Here is an 18,140-nt window from a genome sequence, read left to right as displayed (position 1 = left end):
TTTTTAATTCAGAAAAAATATGATATTGTTTGTTACCTAATAAATAAAAAAATTGGTTCAGAACTATATTCTCAAGAATTACTATTGTAAATATTTCGAAATATGTAATTGCCTGAGTCTGCCTTACGGTCTTCTACACAAATATACAAAAACTCCTGTAGGTCCTCTCATAGATCTCCAAAGGGTATTCTAATAGAACCTTCTCAAAGAAGAACAGTAAGTCAAAAGTAAGGATTACTTAAAACAAAACCAAAAAGTAGTTCATTAGTTATTCTCATAGACCGTCCCAATATCTCATCTGAGAACACTGAATATCTTCGGTTTCAGAGAAGTCCAAAAAGTGTTTTCGAAGAAAATGATTTTCTCATAGTAGACGAGAAAGGCTTCTCATAAAGTGTCCGAAGTATTCCCAGAGTAGGGCAGAAGTATTTCTCGTAGAAGATCTGTAGTTATTCTCGTGGAATGTCTCCTCATAAAGGCCTTCGCATAGTAGGCCAAAAGCTATAAAGTCTTCTCAGAGAAGTACAGTTTTCTTTTTCTTGAAAATAAGTTATTCCCATTTTTTAAAAAAGCCAAAAGTTCTCATAGAAGGTCAAAAAACAAGAATGTCTTCAGAGAGAAGTCTGGGAAGTTTTTTTTTCATAGAAGAGTTTTTTTCATAGAAAATCAGAACGTTATCTCATAGAACATCATCTCAAGGAAGGATATCTTTTGGAAACCCAGTTGGTCTCCTCAAATTAGAATAGAAGAAATTTTCACACGGGAGGTCAGAACAGCAGCTCATGAAGACCAGAAAGTCTTTTCATAGAAGCCCAACAAAGAAGAAGTTCTCCTCGCAAAAAATAAATCTTCTACATTAGTCCAGAAAGCCGTTTCGTAGAAGATATTTTCAAATTAGAAGGATCTTTTCATAGTATATCAGAGATTATTCTTATAGAAGACCTGGACGTATCCCCGTAGAAAGTCTTGCCATAAAATAAATCGTAAAGTTCTACAGCTTTTTCATATATGGAACATCATTTCATAGAAGGCCAGAACATCTTACCAAAGAAGACTAAAAGGACTTCACAAAGAAGACCACAACTTCGTCTCATAGAAGACCACAAGTTTTTTTTCATAGAAGACCAGAAAGTGTTATCACAGAAGGACAAGGAATAAGAAGGTAACCTCGTAAAGAAGAATATCATCTCAGATAACCTCAGAAAGTCTTTTCAAAAGAGGTTTCTTCAAGAAAAAGATTTTCTTATAGAATGTCAGAACGTCTTCTCAATTTTCCTAGAAGACAAAAATATATTCTCGAGAACCTCAGAACGTTTTTTTCATAGAAGGTTTTTTCAAATAAGAAGAAGATTTCCTCATAGAAAATCAGAACGCAATCTCAAACAATATCAGGACGTTTTCCTCAAGTAACACCAAAAGGACTTCATAGAGAAAGTCAGAAGTTATTCACATAGAAGATCAAAAGTTAATATCACAATTGGTCTCCCATAAAAAAATCAGGACGGTTTTCTCAGAGAAGTCCAGAGTGGTTTTTTATTGAATATCGAAAGGTATTATCAAAGAAGAACTTTTTATTGTAGAAGGTCATAACGTCTTCTCAAAGAATAATAGATTTTTTTTAGATGATTACAAAGTCAAAGATCAGAAGCTCAAAGAATAAGAAGGTATCCTCATAAACGAGATTATCATCTGAGATAACCTCATAAAGTCTTTTCATCGAAGGTTTTATCAAAGAAGAAGACGATTTTTGCATAGAAAGGCAGAACGTAATCTTTAACAAGGCCAGAATGTCTTTAATGGTTTTCTCAGAAAATTTCAGAAAGTATTTCATTGAAGATCGAAAAGTATTTCTCTAAGAAGAACTTTTCATCCAGAAGACCAGAACGTCTCCTCGAAGAAGACTAGAAGGACTTTTAAAAAGAAGCCCAAAAGCTATTATCATAGAAGTCCTGAATATATTCTCATAGAAACACCCAACCTATTCTCTTAGATGATCTGATTGTTTTCATGAAACCTGACCAGAAAGAATATAACATCAAATAAAAGAAGTACCTTTGAGATCCTTTGACAATCAATACAAATAGAAGTCCTTCCGCCGGATAGACCATAACAATCTTTTAAAATCGTCGGGAGCTTTATGAAGAGTTTATATCAAATCAAGAACCTATGGACCTTAATTTTTTATTATGCAACCCATCAACAACCCGAAGTTTAAAATAACGGCCATATCGGTTGAAAAATGCGCCTAAGAGAATCAGAATACTTAAAGTGAAGACTTACCCTCGTAAGGGGTTATCTCAAACATGAACATTTTTCTGAGTAGGAGTTTTTGTACCTACAAAAACGGAATGCCAAATTGCAGTCATTTCGGTTAGAATCTGCTCCATCAATATACCTATGGGGTTTACGGAGCTATATTGGACATTGACCAATATTGGAAGGAATTTTTACCCCCGAAGAACTCATAATACGATATTACATCCAATTCGATTGGAAATTCCATGGAAATAACTAGCATAGGCGGGGCTATGTCATAATGTGGACCTACACGTAAAATGTTCTGCGAAGAAGTAGTTTACCAACTATAGCACTATCATATGGTATCTCTGACGAACTTTTAGAGTTGCAAACGGAATAAAAAAATAATATGCCCTCCAACTTGTGGGGGCGCCATCTACATTTCAAAACTCCACAAATTTATATTGGCATCCCTAACATTGCTTTATCCAAATCTTATCTTCAAATTTCGTTCTCTAGAGGGCACTGTTTTGTTTTTAAATGTTGATCCATGTGCCGAAACTCTTTAGCCAGTCAGCTGTTCGCGTGTAGAAGGTGCGGAAGAATTTTCCGTCCAGTTCGTTCAATAAATTATTTAATAACAATTCCAATATAAAATACAAAAAAATATTAATTAAGAATGAAATATCCAACAAATTATCTAAAATTACTTAACTTTAGACTGCGTCAGCATTCCTATGTACCACGGAAAAACCTGCATACTACCTCGAACACAGAAGGACCACAGCTAGAAGTTAAATTCTCAAATGGGTAAGTTATGCAGTCAGGCATTATTTGGAGTAAAATTCAAAATTTTAAAATTTTAAAACTCAATTTTATTACAGACGTAATCTCCTTATGACAGCGGGTCGCTATGCCCGTTTTGCCAATGCCACTGCTGTTTGTGAAATGGGTGATACAGCCGTTATGGTTACGGCAGTGTCAAAACAAAAACCCACACCGGGAACAAATTTCACTCCTTTGGTTGTGGATTACCGTCTTAAAACAGCTGCATCGGGAAGAATTCCAACAAATTTCTTTCGTCGTGAAATGGGTCCATCGGAAAAGGAAATTCTCTCGGCCCGTTTAATTGATAGATCTGTGCGTCCTCTATTCCCTGCTGAGTATAGAACCGAGACCCAATTGGTGTGCAATATGTTGGCCATGGATGCTGTCTATTCGCCAGATGTATTGGCATTAAATGCCTCTTCGTTGGCACTGAGTTTAAGTGATATACCCTGGTATGGCCCCATAGGCGCTGTGAGGTGAGAAATAGCCCTTAAAATCATTAATTCATTAGAGTTATTATGTGTTTTAAATGTGATACCCTTTGCAGATTAGGTCTTTGTGATGGTGAAATAATTGTCAATCCCACACGCCGTGAATTACAATCTTCCCAGCTGGATTTAGTGGTATCGGCTACGAAACAAAATCTCGTTGTTATGTTGGAGGGCAAAGGCAATGTTGTGCTGCAACAAGATCTACTTAAGGCCATAAAACAAGGCACCCGAGAGGCACAAAGTATTGTTGCCGAAATTGAAAGGCTGCAGAAGCTGCATGGTAAAGAGAAACGGCCATTGGAACAAATTGCCACAGTTGATGAAGAAATCTCTGCTGCAGTGCGTAGCATGAGTGAAATGCGTCTTCGCGAAATCTTTCAAGATGCTGGCCATGACAAAATATCACGTGATATGGCTGTTAATGATGTACGCACAAATGTTATTGACAAAGTGTGGTCCAGTTATCCAGACACCGATCCTGCCCTTATTACCGATGAATTTAATCGTTTTTGTAAAACGATATTTAGAGAATTGATTTTCGAAACAGATCGTCGTTGTGATGGTCGTGATTTTGATAGTCTGCGGAATATCAGTTGTGAGGTGAGTATACTTTAGGGAAAATTTTTTAGAGGTATATGAAACTTCAAGTCAAACGTGGACCTACATTGACGATATTCAGACATGAGACTAGCCCTTTCAAAGTAACTAAAAGCAGTAAGGACCATTTTGAAAAAACAGAAATTGTATTTGTAATTGTATTTCGGTTGGTAAATTAGACTTGACCTTGGGATTTAGATCTTGGACTTGTATGAGGTCTGTGTCAAAACATGGACCTACATCGAATGTTTTTAGCCCGAGGGAGGTTTTCTTTTGAGAAACCAAAATGCAAAATTATAGTCCTTTTAATAGGAAAATGATACTAAGATCTAAAATACCTAAAAGTTGTTAGGACTTCTATATAAATACTATGTCAAAACATGGACCTTGATTGAAAATATTTATCCATCCATAGCAGCAGATTAAATCCGATTTGGTATAAGCCATCAAGTGGCTTTAGGCCCTACAATAGACTGTATTTATTTAAGTATCCAATATACCCTTACGTGTAATCAGGATCCAATGGGAAATTTCTTCCAAATTAGGCTTTTGGTAGGAAAGTGAGGCTAAGATCTAAACTACCTAAAAGTTGTTAGGACTTCTATATAAGGACTATGTTTGTCCATCTGTAGATTGGTATTATTTAGCCATCCGTAGCAGCAGCTTATATCCAATTTGGTACAAGCACCTGGGAATCATTGCAGTTTAGACCCCACAACAGACTGTATTTAATTAAGTACCCAATGTTGTCTTTTCCAATTCATATATTTTCAGGTTGATTTATACAAGCCCTTGCATGGTTCGGCACTTTTCCAACGTGGTCAAACTCAAGTGTTCTGTACGGTGGCATTGGACTCACAAGAATCTGCCATGAAACTTGACACACTATCGGCATTGGAAAGGTAAGAAATTAAGACTCATAAGCATTGCAAAAATAAAAAATATTTTATGACTCCACATTCTCAAGGTCAAGTCGTTGATGCTCTATTATCGGCTTGTGTATTATCCGGTTTCTAAAATTGTTTTATTTTTTCTCCTATTTTTTTCAGTGGCATTAAAGCCAAAAACTTTATGCTGCACTACGAATTCCCCCCATATGCCACCGGTGAAGTTGGCCGTATTGGCGGTGTCGGCCGCAGAGAATTGGGCCACGGTGCGTTAGCGGAAAAAGCTCTCGTTCCCACACTGCCAAATGATTTTCCCTTTACAGTAAGACTGACATCAGAAGTACTTGAATCGAATGGTTCCAGTTCTATGGCAACCGTTTGTGGTGGTTCAATGGCCCTGATGGATGCCGGTGTACCCGTCTCCTCACCTGCCGCCGGTGTTGCAATTGGTCTTGTTACCAAATATGAAAATAATGACACCAAACACTTGCAAGATTATCGCATTTTGACAGATATTTTGGGTATCGAAGATTATTTAGGTGATATGGATATGAAGGTGGCGGGTACACGTAAAGGTTTCACAGCCATTCAAGCCGATTTGAAAATACCCGGCATTCCATTGAAAGTTGTTATGGAGGCATTACAAAAAGCTACCGATGCTAAGGCGAAAATATTGGACATTATGTCGGAGGCAATACGCGAGCCGAGAAAAGTTAAAAAAGATTGTTGGCCCGTTACGGAACGTATAACCATAGAACCACAACAAAGATCACATTTAATTGGTCCGGGTGGTTTGAATTTGAAAAAGCTCTACATTGAAACTGGTTGTACGGCAACAACGGAAGATGAGACCACATTTACATTATTTGCCCCCTCCCAATCGGCAATGCATGAGGCCAAGGAAATGATTGACACCTTTTTGGTACCCAAAGAGAGAATACCTGATTTAGAATTTGGTGGCATTTATACCGCAAAAATAACAGAGATTCGAGATACTGGTGTTATGGTCATTCTATATAATGGTATGCCTCCGGCATTACTGCATAATTCACAATTGGATCAGAGAAAGGTGAGCGATAACACTTCGAAGTTTCAAAATTTGCTTTCTTTGGTTAATTTTTCGTCATACTTATTTATATTTTACCCTTCCAGGTTGCTCATCCCTCCGCCTTAGGCCTTGAAGTTGGCCAAGAAATTCAAGTGAAATATTTTGGTCGTGATCCTGTCTCAGGTTTTATGCGTTTGTCGCGTAAAGTTCTACAACCTACTACCAGCATTATACGTAGCCTTAATAAATCCAATGCCAATGAAGTACAAAATGATAACTCAACAACACCACCCACCTCCTCTTCCTCCTCAACATCATAGTAGACAATATAAACCCAAAAATAAAACTAAATACTATTTGTTATATTTTTAAGTATGTTTAATTAGTTGTTTTAAACTTTTATGATTTTGTTCGATAAAAACATATAAAATGAATGAATGTTTTACATTTGTTATCCGTTTAAAAAAATGTATAAAAAAATTCTTTAAAATAAAAATGTTTTGCAAATCTTGGAAATGCAAAAAAAGAAAGTGAAATAATGAGAAATATATATGTGTGTGAGAAATAATTACAAAATTCATCAATTGCAAACTTGTGTTTTTTAACTCAAATAGCAAAAGAATAATTAAAAAAACTTAGTTGTTTTTATACAAAATCCTATTTAGTTTATATGTAATTAATATAATAGTAGTATTTGTAATTATGGAAGATATGATTTTTTGTTTGAATTAAAATAACGTTTTCGAGTTAAGAGGTGGAGCAGATTTTTCCAATTACAGCCATATTACCAGTAGATTTTTGTGGGACGTGGATAGATTTTCGCCTTCTTCTTCTATTATGAAATATTTAAAATGTGGACCGACCCGTTAGCAGTATATAGTAGTTGATGCAAGGCCTTATATTTTTCCCAAGCCTCTTTAGGCATCATCTGTATTTTCAATATTTGTCATTATGACATTTCTCCATAGTTGACTTCGTGTGTTTTCCTTTGTTCATATTATAACACGATAATATGAATCGGTTATACTATATAAGGCCACTACGGTTATTTTCGAATCGGTAATATAATCTACAACTTCATCACATATATCGGATATATAACGACGATTTTTAGGGAATCTGAAAAATAAAAAGAAGAAAGAGTATATGTTAATAAAAGAACTACATATTTAATACTTGTATTAAACATAAGTATTTAGATGCCAATGTAACACCATGGTCATGGTACTGTGAAAAACTGGTTCAACTTCTTCCAAAGGCCATTGTGTCACAGAGTACTAACGCCGGGCGTTAATAAAACAAAATCCTTGTGTGCAGAACTCGGAGTTTTCAAGGTCAAAAAATCCAAGCATAAAAATATATCCTATTTATTTTATAAAAATCCACGCATAAAAATATACCTCAAAATTCTTTAAAAAAATTTACCTAATTTTTTAAAATATCTACGCCCAAACTATACCCAAAATTATAAAAAAGTCAAAGCCTGAAAATATACCCAAAATTATAAAAAAAAATCCACGCCTAAAAATTTACCTCATCTTAAAAAATCCACGCCTAAAAATATACCCCATAAAACTATTTTTTAAAATACACTCCCAAAAATATACCCCATAAACCTATTTTTAAAAATACACTCCCAAAGATATACCTTAATTAAAAAAATCCACGCCTAAAGATATACCTCAAAAACCTATTTTTAAAAATCCATTCCTAAAGATATACCTCAAAAAATTATTTTTTAAAATCCACGCCCAATGATATACCTCAAAAGCCTATTTTTAAAAATCCACGTCTAATGATATACCTCAAAAACATATTTTTTAAAATCCATGCCTAAAGATATACCTCAAAAACCTATTTTTAACGATATACCTCTGAAAACTTATTTTTAAAAATCCACATCTAAGATATACCTCCAAAACATATTTTTAAAAATCCACGCCTAATGATATACCCCAAAAACCTATTTATTAAAATGCATGCCTAAAGATATACCTCAAAAACCTATTTTTAAAGATATACCTCTGAAAACTTATTTTTAAAAATCCAATTCTAAGATATACCTCCAAAACATATTTTTAAAAATCCACACCTAAAAATATTCCTCAAAAACTTATTTTTACCTCAAAAACCTATTTTTAAAAATCCACTCCTAAAGATATACCTCAAAAACCTATTTTTAAAAATCCACTCCTAAAAATATACCTCTAAAACGTATTTTTAAAAATCCATGCCTAAAGATATACCTCAAAAATCTATTTTTAAAAATCCACGCCTAAAGATATGCCCCAAAAACCTATTTTTAAAATACACGCCTAAAGATATACCTCAAAAACTAATTTTTAAAAATCCACGCCTAAAAATATACCCTAAACTATAAATTTGTTTAAATCCACCCCTACGCTCAAAAATATACCCTAAAAATATTTTTTCAGTTACCGTGGTACATTTTTATCCATCCTAATATTGGCCGGTAATTCATTTAAAAATGTGACTACCGTGCAGTTTTTGTTTAAAATTACTAAGTTGTTTTCTCGGTGAAACAGATTAAAACGTCGTTAAGGTTTATATTTATTGCGAACTTGCATCTACGAATTAAATTCATCCGTATCAATGTTCGACATTTATCATCACACCACAACATCCCTTTTCAGAGCAGATTTTTCTTGTAGGGACCGGCTTGTTTATTCTGATCAAGTATATACTTCATGGAATATTTGTAGATGTTAAAAATAACTTACCTATCAATTACACTATTAATTTCTTGTTCAGTCTCTTTTCGATCGACAGCTCGTGGATTAATAGCTGCCACTATGCCATTTAATGTGCATGGCGATAATTCCACTACCATAACAGCTATGGTTTCTGTTTTGGCAAATTGTGCCAGAGTTGAAGACATTTGCTGAGTTACCTGCAATGAAAAAAAAACATAAAAATTAATTCCTTAACAAAATCCAATCAAACCACAAATACAATATCTACAACTTACTTGATTCTCCAAACGTCTTCGATAATTTGCCGACAGCTTATCTTGAGTCAACGAAAATATTACTTGTATATTCGGTAAATTACTTAAACTACTCGAGCTGATAATATTTTTAACATTTGTTCCCGATGCCGAGGTGCTGAGGGCATTATCACCACGACTGCCATAACTGCCATAGCTACCACCTCCACCACCACCAAAACCACCGCCGTAGTAATTCGTGTTTGCCTGCTGAGCGGAGTAATATTCATTGGAGGCATTGGTTGTGCTATCCTGCCGCAACGAAAGCTTCTGTATAAAATCTGCCAATTCGGAACGTGTGACATGACGTTCCTGAAAACGTTCTCTCTCCCACGAACGTATACGTAATGCTCCATTTTCAGCAACCAATATAACATGGCTAGCCCCTAGTTTTGCTAAATCTTGAGATTCATCACCACTACATGTAACCGATTCGATAAAACTGCAACGTATACCAGCGGACCACAGCAATCGCATAATATACGTAACATCTTTAAGGGGTGGTCTTGATCCCGACACACAAACACCCACTTCAATTGTTCGACATTTTTGTGAATCTTCTGAACCCATGGCGGCAACAAGTTTATCCAAAGAGAATGAAAGACCAGCTCCACTTATACAGCGATTGGGTAAGTTGGGATTAAAACCTTGTGCCTGTTTTTGGAAATCCATTAGCATGCTGTCGTAGCGTTCACCCACAGCCAATACCGAGGGTCTGGATGTACGATTCGGTTTAACATCGGCAATCATTTGCCATATTACACCACCCGCCGCTGCACGCTCATAATTTATGGGTAATCCAGCAAATATGTGTATGGGACATTTTACACCCAAACTTTGGGCCAACAACACAATTGATTCCATTTCTCTTAGGGCACCCTTGGCCAGGGAGGCAGCTTCACCTTTACCTCTAACCAAAGACCGTAGTGATGAATCATCAGCACTGTTTTTACCACTCATTTGGAAATTAGCTAGCAGCAAATCAATTAAAGCCGATCCAGATGTCCTTGACTTCTCCATAATGCTATTTACAATCGAATGAAATTGAAATTTCGATATACGCCCCTCAATATAATCCAATATGCTGGCAAAGAGATCTGCATACATTTCTTTGGGTACATTACAGTAGAGCAGTATGGCCCTCAAGAGATTTGTGTGGTTCATGCGAATCATAACATTCTTTTCCCGGGGATTGGGAATTTCCGAAGCAATTTCATAGGCCAGCGATAGAAGTTCAGCATCTACCAAATGGCTGGCGGAATGTGGTGAAATGATATCAAAAGCACATTCATAATTTTGTTTTGGATGGAAATTGAAAACTTTTTCCTCGCGATATACACGATCCACACAGTAGCGCCGTATCATATTCACACCACTCATGGCAATGTGTCGGGCAAATTCGGTGCGCAAATCACTTGGTAAAACCACAACACAACCGGAATGTGTCATTAGCTTGACCGGATTGACCCAATGATTAGTGCGTTTCGTTAGAGGTGACATAAGGGGGGTATCCACTTCAATGGCTCCATGTTTACGAAATAGGGATACCACTTTACCCTTGACAAATTCAATCAACGGGCTGAGAGTTACTAAACTTTCCAGGACCACTGGTGTATTCCAGGATTTCATTGCACGACTACCACCCATGTGGTAGGTATGTTCCAAAACTTCATCACTTTCCTGTTGCAGGCAACGAGCTACAATATGTTTGTAGGCTTTACTTTGGGGATTGGCCAGGGCATTCTTGAGCATCTCCTGTAATTCACTTGCTTCCAGCTGAGCTGGCGGTAACAAATCAGATACTAATAATTCTTCGGCCGTTGGTCTTTGTGAGGGGTCATGATTTAGAAGCCAACGAAGGAGCTAAAATCAAAAAATATTAAAAGAACGTTAAAATTTATTTTGGCTCATAATTTCCAAAAAACTCACCTTCACAGTCTTATCATTTTTGGGATTTTGTAACATATAATCTGGTATAACAATATTGGGACTTCTCAGTTTAATTATAGTTTCAGCTCTCTCCATGCCTGTAGCAAATGGAGAATGGCACATTTCGAATAGGATTATACCCAAGGTATACATATCAACTTTTTGGCTATAGGTTGATTTTGAAGCATTTCCCGTTAATTCGGGAGCCACATATAGAGTGGTTCCCACCTTGCCCGTCCCGGTACCATCTTCTATTGATGTTATTTGCGAAGCATGACTTTGCTGTATATTATTATGCTCCTGATGAGAAGATTGTAGGGCCAAAAAACTTGTGGTGGCCAGACCAAAATCACCAATCTTTATTTGATCATGAGAATCTAAGAAAATATTAACCGGTTTCAAATCTCGATGTATTATACCCTGCTGATGGATGTGTGATAAACCTTCGGCTATTTCACGGAATAAACGCCACAGACGATCTGTATTGGCATATAAATTATCATCGATGGCTGTGCGGAGAGTGCATTTTTCACAAAATTCCATTTGAATGTACATGATTTGCATTACCGGTTTCGGTGATAGGACTTTAGATATTTCCGAATCAACCTCATCGACATCATCGTCATCTTCATCATCACTATAGACAGCCACCTTACCATTAGAGTCAACAAATTCAATACCATCATCTGAATCGGAATCATCCATATCATGTGGTATATAACCATTCCAAAGGCTTGATGAATCGGTTTCCGTCTCCGTTGTGGCATTTGCAACTTGTGGTGATTTTGGTGGCTTAATACTCTCCACACTCATGGACCAATCGCCGGATACCAACTTATCCATTTCCTCGATATCCTCTTCATTGACACTTTCTATCCAACTGTTAAAGTAGCGGACCACATTTTCATGATTTAGACGTGACAGTAGCTCTACTTCTCGTGTCATTTTCTTATATAACTGTTTACTTCGTGCCGGTAGTGGTATTCGCTTTATGGCATATTCACGATTATCGAGGATATTACGAACTTTAAGAACATCACCGAAAGCCCCCTTGCCCAAATACATAAGAACTTCGAATTCAGTTCGTAGGCGTGATTGTGACGTGGGTAATGATGGTATGGAAAAGGGTGCCAGGGTTTGTGGTGTTGTCGGTTGTCCTGCCGCATTATTTCGTTGTTTTAGCGGTGCCACAGCCAAGGAGGGCTTTCCACCAACAGCGCCGCCACCTAGGGTTTTGTATGTTGTCATAGCCATGGTTAAATGTTGATTTTCTTTATCCTCATTAGTGAATAGGGAACAGCGTAGAAATGGGTGTTCCAGCAGTTCGGATGCTGATAATGTACGATCGGAATGGCATCTGGAATGAAAAGAAAAAATTATATTTTTCAAATAAATGGGAGAGATCTAAATCATAAGAACTGTAGATACATACAATTAAAGATGCGGTATTATGACAATTCATTCGTTAGAGAATTGAATAAGAAAAAATGTCATAGGGTCGACACATTTAAACCCCAAATCATATATGTTGTTAGAAAGTACTACTTACTTATCAATGAAATCTCGCATCTCCGGTGTATGAGTACTCATTAAACTATCCACCAGTGTTCCAAGTGCTGGTAAATCACCATGTGTCGATCTCTCGCCAGAACCACCAATTAACTCCAGCAAATTGGTAACAATGGAAAAATCTGTCACTCTGATCATACCACTATTATCCATAAATACCGTTGTATCCAAAAGATGGCTATGTGAAACTCCTTTATTGTGGAGAAATACCAAAGCTTCCAACACCCCCTTCGCCACACCACGAACACCATCCATACACCAACCCAACGCCGAAGAAATACTAAATACACTTGTGCCAAAGACAAAATCCTGCACCAAATATACCAACAATCCTTCTTTACGTTTTATGCACAGCACACATTCATATTGAATGAGATTTTTATGATGCAGCTGGGCCAAGGTGCTGACTTGTTTCTCTATCGATGAAATAATGTCATCAACACGATGACTACCCGAACAGTTTGGTTCCGATGTAAGCCATAGACATTTGCCACTTCCACCACAATGCTGCTCAATTTGCGAATATTTAATATTCCATTCAGTGATGTAGACCAATTGTCCGGTATCAATATCAATTCCCGTATAAGCAATACAACCCTTCTGTGAATGACCCAAACAGCTACCTCTTCGAATTTGTCGTCCAACTTTATGGAAATATAACGTTTCGCTATTACGATGTTCAACACATCTTGTGGGATAGATTTGTCCACGATAGTACGGCGAAGAACTCTCCGAACTTTCTGAGGAGCTGGGATGACGATGATTCGATTCACTCATACTACGACGTGGTTCACGTCTTTTTGCTTCCGACTTAAACATCTCCTTGCGACGTTCAACTTCTTCGATGAGATTTTGCCTTTCTTGGTTTTCACGTTGCTTTTTCATATCGAGTAATTCTTGTTCTCGTTGTTGTTTTTGTTGTAACATTTCATCGTAAAATGAACCTCTTGGCGGTTTATTGTGCTTTAGGAGAAAGGCTTGGACCGTCTGCGCTAGCTCATAGATCATAACTTCACCACGTAACTCTTGCGATTGTTGTTGTAATTGTTGAAGTAACTCCTCGATGAGTTGATCGGAAATACCTTTCGTTTCTTCCAAAGTGACCTTGGGTGCTCTGAAATGAAAGTCAGAAAATAATAAAGACATTGAAAATTAATATAACGAAAAATTAATTTGATTCTAAAATAAATAAAAAATAAGAAATTTTTTCTAAAATTCGCCATGGCTTGAAACAAGCCTTTGTAGTGCGTTGCAGAAATCCATTTTCCTCGTGATATGGACCTTTATAATTCTGTAAGTACCCTGGTTTTTTTATAAATATTTTTAAGAGTTATCAGAGCAAATCGAAAGCTGATTCTATGTGGATGTCCAATATTGGATATACTACTTCTTATGTTGAGAGATCACTTATGAGATGATGGGTTGGAGCCATTATAGAGAGGCTATGCCAAAACCTGGAGATGCACAGTGGAAAAAACGGTTAAACATTTAAAAAAGTGGCTAAAATAAGTCGTAACCTTATAAATGGTGTCCAATATCAGAATAAAACATAGACCAATATTGAACATTTTCTTCAACGATGTTGTCATCTTACAGGACTCTGAAATATCGACCAACAGTTCTTCTACTGAAAAATTCATCCCAAACTCTTCGGCCAACGTTCTGAGGTCATATCAAAACGTAGGCCGTCATATCAAAACATTCTTGAAGTCGAACCAATGTACGTGCAGAATTTAAAAACTATCTTAAATTGGGAATTCTAAAGATAGTGCATCGCTAAAACGACAAAGAATTATGGAACAAACCATGTTTAGGGGGTTGTTCGATTATGACAATATAATCATGTTTTTTCGATCGTGTATTGTTTTAAAGTTATAAATTCCTATGCTTATAACTTCATTATTTATGGTTCGATGAAGGTAATATTGGTATGGATGTAATGCGTACACATTATATTTTCAATTAAATTCTTCTTAATTAAAAATTATACAAAATAGCCGGCCTAAAAAGGCAAAAAAGATAAAGTTACAGGGTGCACCTTGTTGGTGATAAGACATGTCGTGGAAAAATTGTGATCCGGCTGTTAAAAATTCCTTTATATCAAAATTTTACTTGGCACCTAGCAGCTGTATCTATTACAAGTGCATCAATTCCAATCCACAACGTTGAAAAATTTGGCTACGCGATTAAAATTTCCTTTATATCAAAATTTTACTTATATTTTTTGACTTTCTTCTATGGACAGGCGGAAAATATCAAGTTTCTCTTAATATCCGCCAATATTACCATACTCGGTCCAAAAATGTACCGGAAGAGCAATGTGGGGATGAATTCCGGTGGAACTGCTAGAGGTCCTTATCTAACTGATGATGATGAACACCACGGATTTCCCCATTACATGTCATATATTATTCGTGATCAGACCGATCGACTTAAAGTCTGACTAGAACAGGTCCTGTGCCGACAATAAACATCAGAGGCAAACCATGCCAAGTACACAGCTGAAATCCGTATTTCCGTAGATATGTGATTCTAAGTACCGCTTGGACCGTTGTATGCGCCATGTATTTACATTCTGAAGTATAGGGGCCCACATATCCGCAAATACGGACAACCTGGTAATCAGGGCACCACGAACCACAAAGAAATTCAAAGCTATCCACGACCGGGTCTTAAACTAGCCTTTCTCCTTTAGAACTGCTTATGGTAAAATTTTCACGATCCGTATCGAATGAACTATAATCAGATAAAAATTAAATTGTTTCATACTTACACCTTAGGATATTTGGATGGACACACTACATGCAGTTTCGTACGAACATATGCCTCCGCCTGACCATTTGATGAATCTCGCAAGGGTGTCAACATTATACGAATATCGGTCGGTTTCCATTGTGAAGGTGTGGCACTGCTATTATATGGCCGTAAATCTTCAACATCATTGCCAAATATCGACTGCACAATTCGACACATGAAAATGAAAAAGAAATTGCGTTTCAATCAAAAAACACCAAATTTTTCATTCACCTAAAAACATAACCCCACTCATCAGAACATACATACATAGTATGTACATATGTATAAATATATATCCGTGTAGTTAAAATAATATCACTAATGTTTACCTTTATCGCTTCCAGTTCTTCCATTTGCCTTTCACGAAAAGACTCTTTTGCCATTTTTACTATCGGCTAGTGGTTTTCTTTCTCTTCCTAGACATTAATTTCACTGCCGGCAAAATTCACAGCGATCCAAGCGTTTTTTTCTATTTATCAACTAATATTGTGTCGCATCAATTGGAAACACTGATATTATTGTTGTACCGTCGGCAGTTCGCTTAGCATAATCACAAGAAGTGCAATTTATTTCTTCGAATTTTTCCTACGGATCCTGCTCCACTGATACTGATCGTTCAGTAATGACAGCTGTTGCCTTTGTTAACTGCATCCAAATGTTCATAGTCCGTCGGCTGTTTGGTTGGCCTCCTTCGAATTGTTTTTAATATATAGTTTTATTATGGAAAACCCGTATTATGGAACGTGTTTTGTGTTTTATTTTTAAATACAGTGCGTAATTTTTTGTTATTGTTTTCCGGTACAAAAAAAAATCTTTACTTCTTCATAACTAGTTCAGTCAAATGATTCACTGCAAGGAAGTGCAAGAACTAGGTTCATCACAAATATTTCGTTTATTTTTCGGTTTATGGTCCATTCACATGAAATGCGGTTCTTGTATTATTGAACACGTTTGATGTAGTTCTATCATAAATGCAGACATAAGCATAATGTTTTATGTTTTATTGATAGTGCAACAACCTCATGGTGACAATTATGATGCAATAATAAGCTGTTAAGGCATAAGCAGAATGGATTCGTTGCGTCAGCATTCGTTTTATTTGTTATCGATAATTCAACAAGCATGTGGAGACGATAACATTAAAGCTTGAAGTTGTTGAGCGTTGCACTTCGAAGTTGAATATATTTTAATTTTACGTTATTGCATTTGCCGCTATTAATCAATTTTCTTAGCAAAATATTTATACCCCATAATGTCCAGATAATTTCGCGCGAACCGTTTTTTCTAAATCACATGAAAACGTAAACAAACAATTTGACCGCTTCGGACCTGGCATTTCCACCTTCGGCCAGATTTTCAATCTGCGCCACATTCCGAAAAATAACCACTAAAAACACATCGAAATGGCGAGAAGACCAAGCTGATGGTATCAAATCGAAAGACGTCCCGTAGACTCGCGCATTTTTTTTTTTTGAGGTGGGAATAAAAAATTACAAAAAATACGATGCCATGTAAGTCTGCTTTTCCACAGGCAAATTTTTATTTGGCAAATACTGAGTTTGTAGGCGAGAGGGGTGCGAGGAAAAAAAACAAAAATTTGCCTGTTCAGAATTTGCCGTACACGCAAATTCTGCTTTGCTCTGTTCTTTGAAAACAATTTTGTTGACATTTCCTTTTGAACCTATTCGCTTTACTGACACACAGCCGGCTTTTGTTTACAAACCTGTTGCTTTAATTTTTGCAAGTGAAATTTAATTTTTAATTTTTGCAATTTATATAATAAAATATATAAAAAATAAATAAAATATTAAAAAAAAATCTTTAAAATGCAAACACTTTTGACTTTTATTTTCTTTCTTTTGTATTTTGATTCGCAAATTTGGCAAAGAAAAATTTGCTAATGGAAAAGCAAGCGAAAATTTCAATAGAGAAACCAAAAAATTTTTTTAAAGCTTGAAGTTGTTGAGCGTTGCACTTCGAAGTTGAATATATTTTAATTTTACGTTATCGCATTTGCCGCTATTAATAAATTTTCTTAGCAAAATATTTATACCCCATAATGTCCAGATAATTTCGCGCGAACCGTTTTTTCTTAATCATATGAAAACGTAAACAAACAATTTGACCACTTAAGACCTGTCATTTCCACCTTAGGCCAGATTTTCAATCTGCGCCAAATCCCGAAAAATAACCACTAAAAACACATCGAAATGGCGAGAAGACCAATCTAATGATATCAATTCGAAAGACGCCCAGTATACTCGGACCAACTGTCATCGGGCGACGAAAATCATTGTCCACGCATTTTTTGAGGTGGGAATAAAAAATTACAAAAAATACGATGCCATGTAAATCTTGATTTAGATTAGGCGAGTTCACTTGCGGCAATTCTTGTTCTATTTTGAACTTGCATCATGCGTCTATACAAGGCATTTCGGTTTCCAAAATATTTTTCTATTTGTTGTTTTTTCACATTTAAATATATATAAAATGTCAACAAAGACGAAATACACAAAACGAATTGCCAGAAAATTGTCGGTACGAGCAATTTTTTTCCATTTCTATTCTCTTTGTCCCTCTCTCCTACAAACAAAGACTTACCGCATCTAAATCATGTTTACATTGTACCGGATTTCGTTAATCCAGTGGATTTAAATTGTCACTTCCATTGTATATATGTCAATTAAATCCTCATGATGTAGGTTAACCCATAAAAAAGTTCTAATGTAAATGCCGTTTAACACAACGAT

At 36.2% G+C, this 18,140-nt stretch overlaps 2 protein-coding genes across 2 annotated transcripts; one reads left to right on the top strand and one right to left on the bottom strand.

Moving 5' to 3' along the window:
* Nucleotides 1–2,917: 2,917 nt before the first annotated feature.
* LOC133323687 (polyribonucleotide nucleotidyltransferase 1, mitochondrial) lies at nucleotides 2,918–6,409 on the top strand. The gene is made up of 6 exons (XM_061532606.1): nucleotides 2,918–3,048; nucleotides 3,123–3,542; nucleotides 3,614–4,157; nucleotides 4,929–5,056; nucleotides 5,204–6,110; nucleotides 6,194–6,409. Exons 1-6 carry the CDS (start codon nucleotides 2,918–2,920, stop codon nucleotides 6,407–6,409), a joined length of 2,346 nt encoding a protein of 781 aa, XP_061388590.1.
* Nucleotides 6,410–7,079: 670 nt separating this feature from the next.
* On the bottom strand, nucleotides 7,080–15,773 carry LOC133323677 (eIF-2-alpha kinase GCN2). Its single transcript, XM_061532596.1, has 7 exons — nucleotides 15,720–15,773; nucleotides 15,368–15,549; nucleotides 12,575–13,708; nucleotides 11,026–12,382; nucleotides 9,079–10,959; nucleotides 8,831–9,000; nucleotides 7,080–7,208 (listed from the first exon to the last, which is right to left on the bottom strand). The coding sequence occupies exons 1-7, from the start codon at nucleotides 15,771–15,773 to the stop codon at nucleotides 7,082–7,084; spliced, it is 4,905 nt and encodes a 1,634-aa protein (XP_061388580.1). The 3' UTR covers nucleotides 7,080–7,081.
* Nucleotides 15,774–18,140: the final 2,367 nt, after the last annotated feature.

The sequence above is a fragment of the Musca vetustissima genome, unplaced genomic scaffold (assembly GCF_032173495.1).
Source record: "Musca vetustissima isolate MV318-11 ecotype Yass unplaced genomic scaffold, APGP_CSIRO_Mvet_v1 utg5255, whole genome shotgun sequence".
Taxonomy (NCBI): Eukaryota; Metazoa; Arthropoda; class Insecta; order Diptera; family Muscidae; genus Musca; species Musca vetustissima.
The sequence above is the reverse complement of the archived record's forward strand: the minus strand, read 5'-3'. Positions and strand labels throughout refer to the sequence as shown.

What these genes read in the sequence shown, in the direction of transcription:
- LOC133323687 (XM_061532606.1), top strand. Translation starts at nt 2,918, where the DNA reads ATGAAATATCCAACAAATTATCTAAAATTACTTAACTTTAGACTGCGT. An exon ending in GGCCCCATAGGCGCTGTGAG is followed by an intron (nt 3,543 to 3,613) that starts GTGAGAAATAGC and finishes TACCCTTTGCAG; the next exon opens with ATTAGGTCTTTGTGATGGTG. An exon ending in CACAATTGGATCAGAGAAAG is followed by an intron (nt 6,111 to 6,193) that starts GTGAGCGATAAC and finishes TTACCCTTCCAG; the next exon opens with GTTGCTCATCCCTCCGCCTT.
- LOC133323677 (XM_061532596.1), bottom strand. Translation starts at nt 15,773, where the DNA reads ATGGCAAAAGAGTCTTTTCGTGAAAGGCAAATGGAAGAACTGGAAGCG. An exon ending in CCATCCAAATATCCTAAGGT is followed by an intron (nt 13,709 to 15,367) that starts GTAAGTATGAAA and finishes CTTTCATTTCAG; the next exon opens with AGCACCCAAGGTCACTTTGG. An exon ending in ATTAATAGTGTAATTGATAG is followed by an intron (nt 7,209 to 8,830) that starts GTAAGTTATTTT and finishes TTTATTTTTCAG; the next exon opens with ATTCCCTAAAAATCGTCGTT.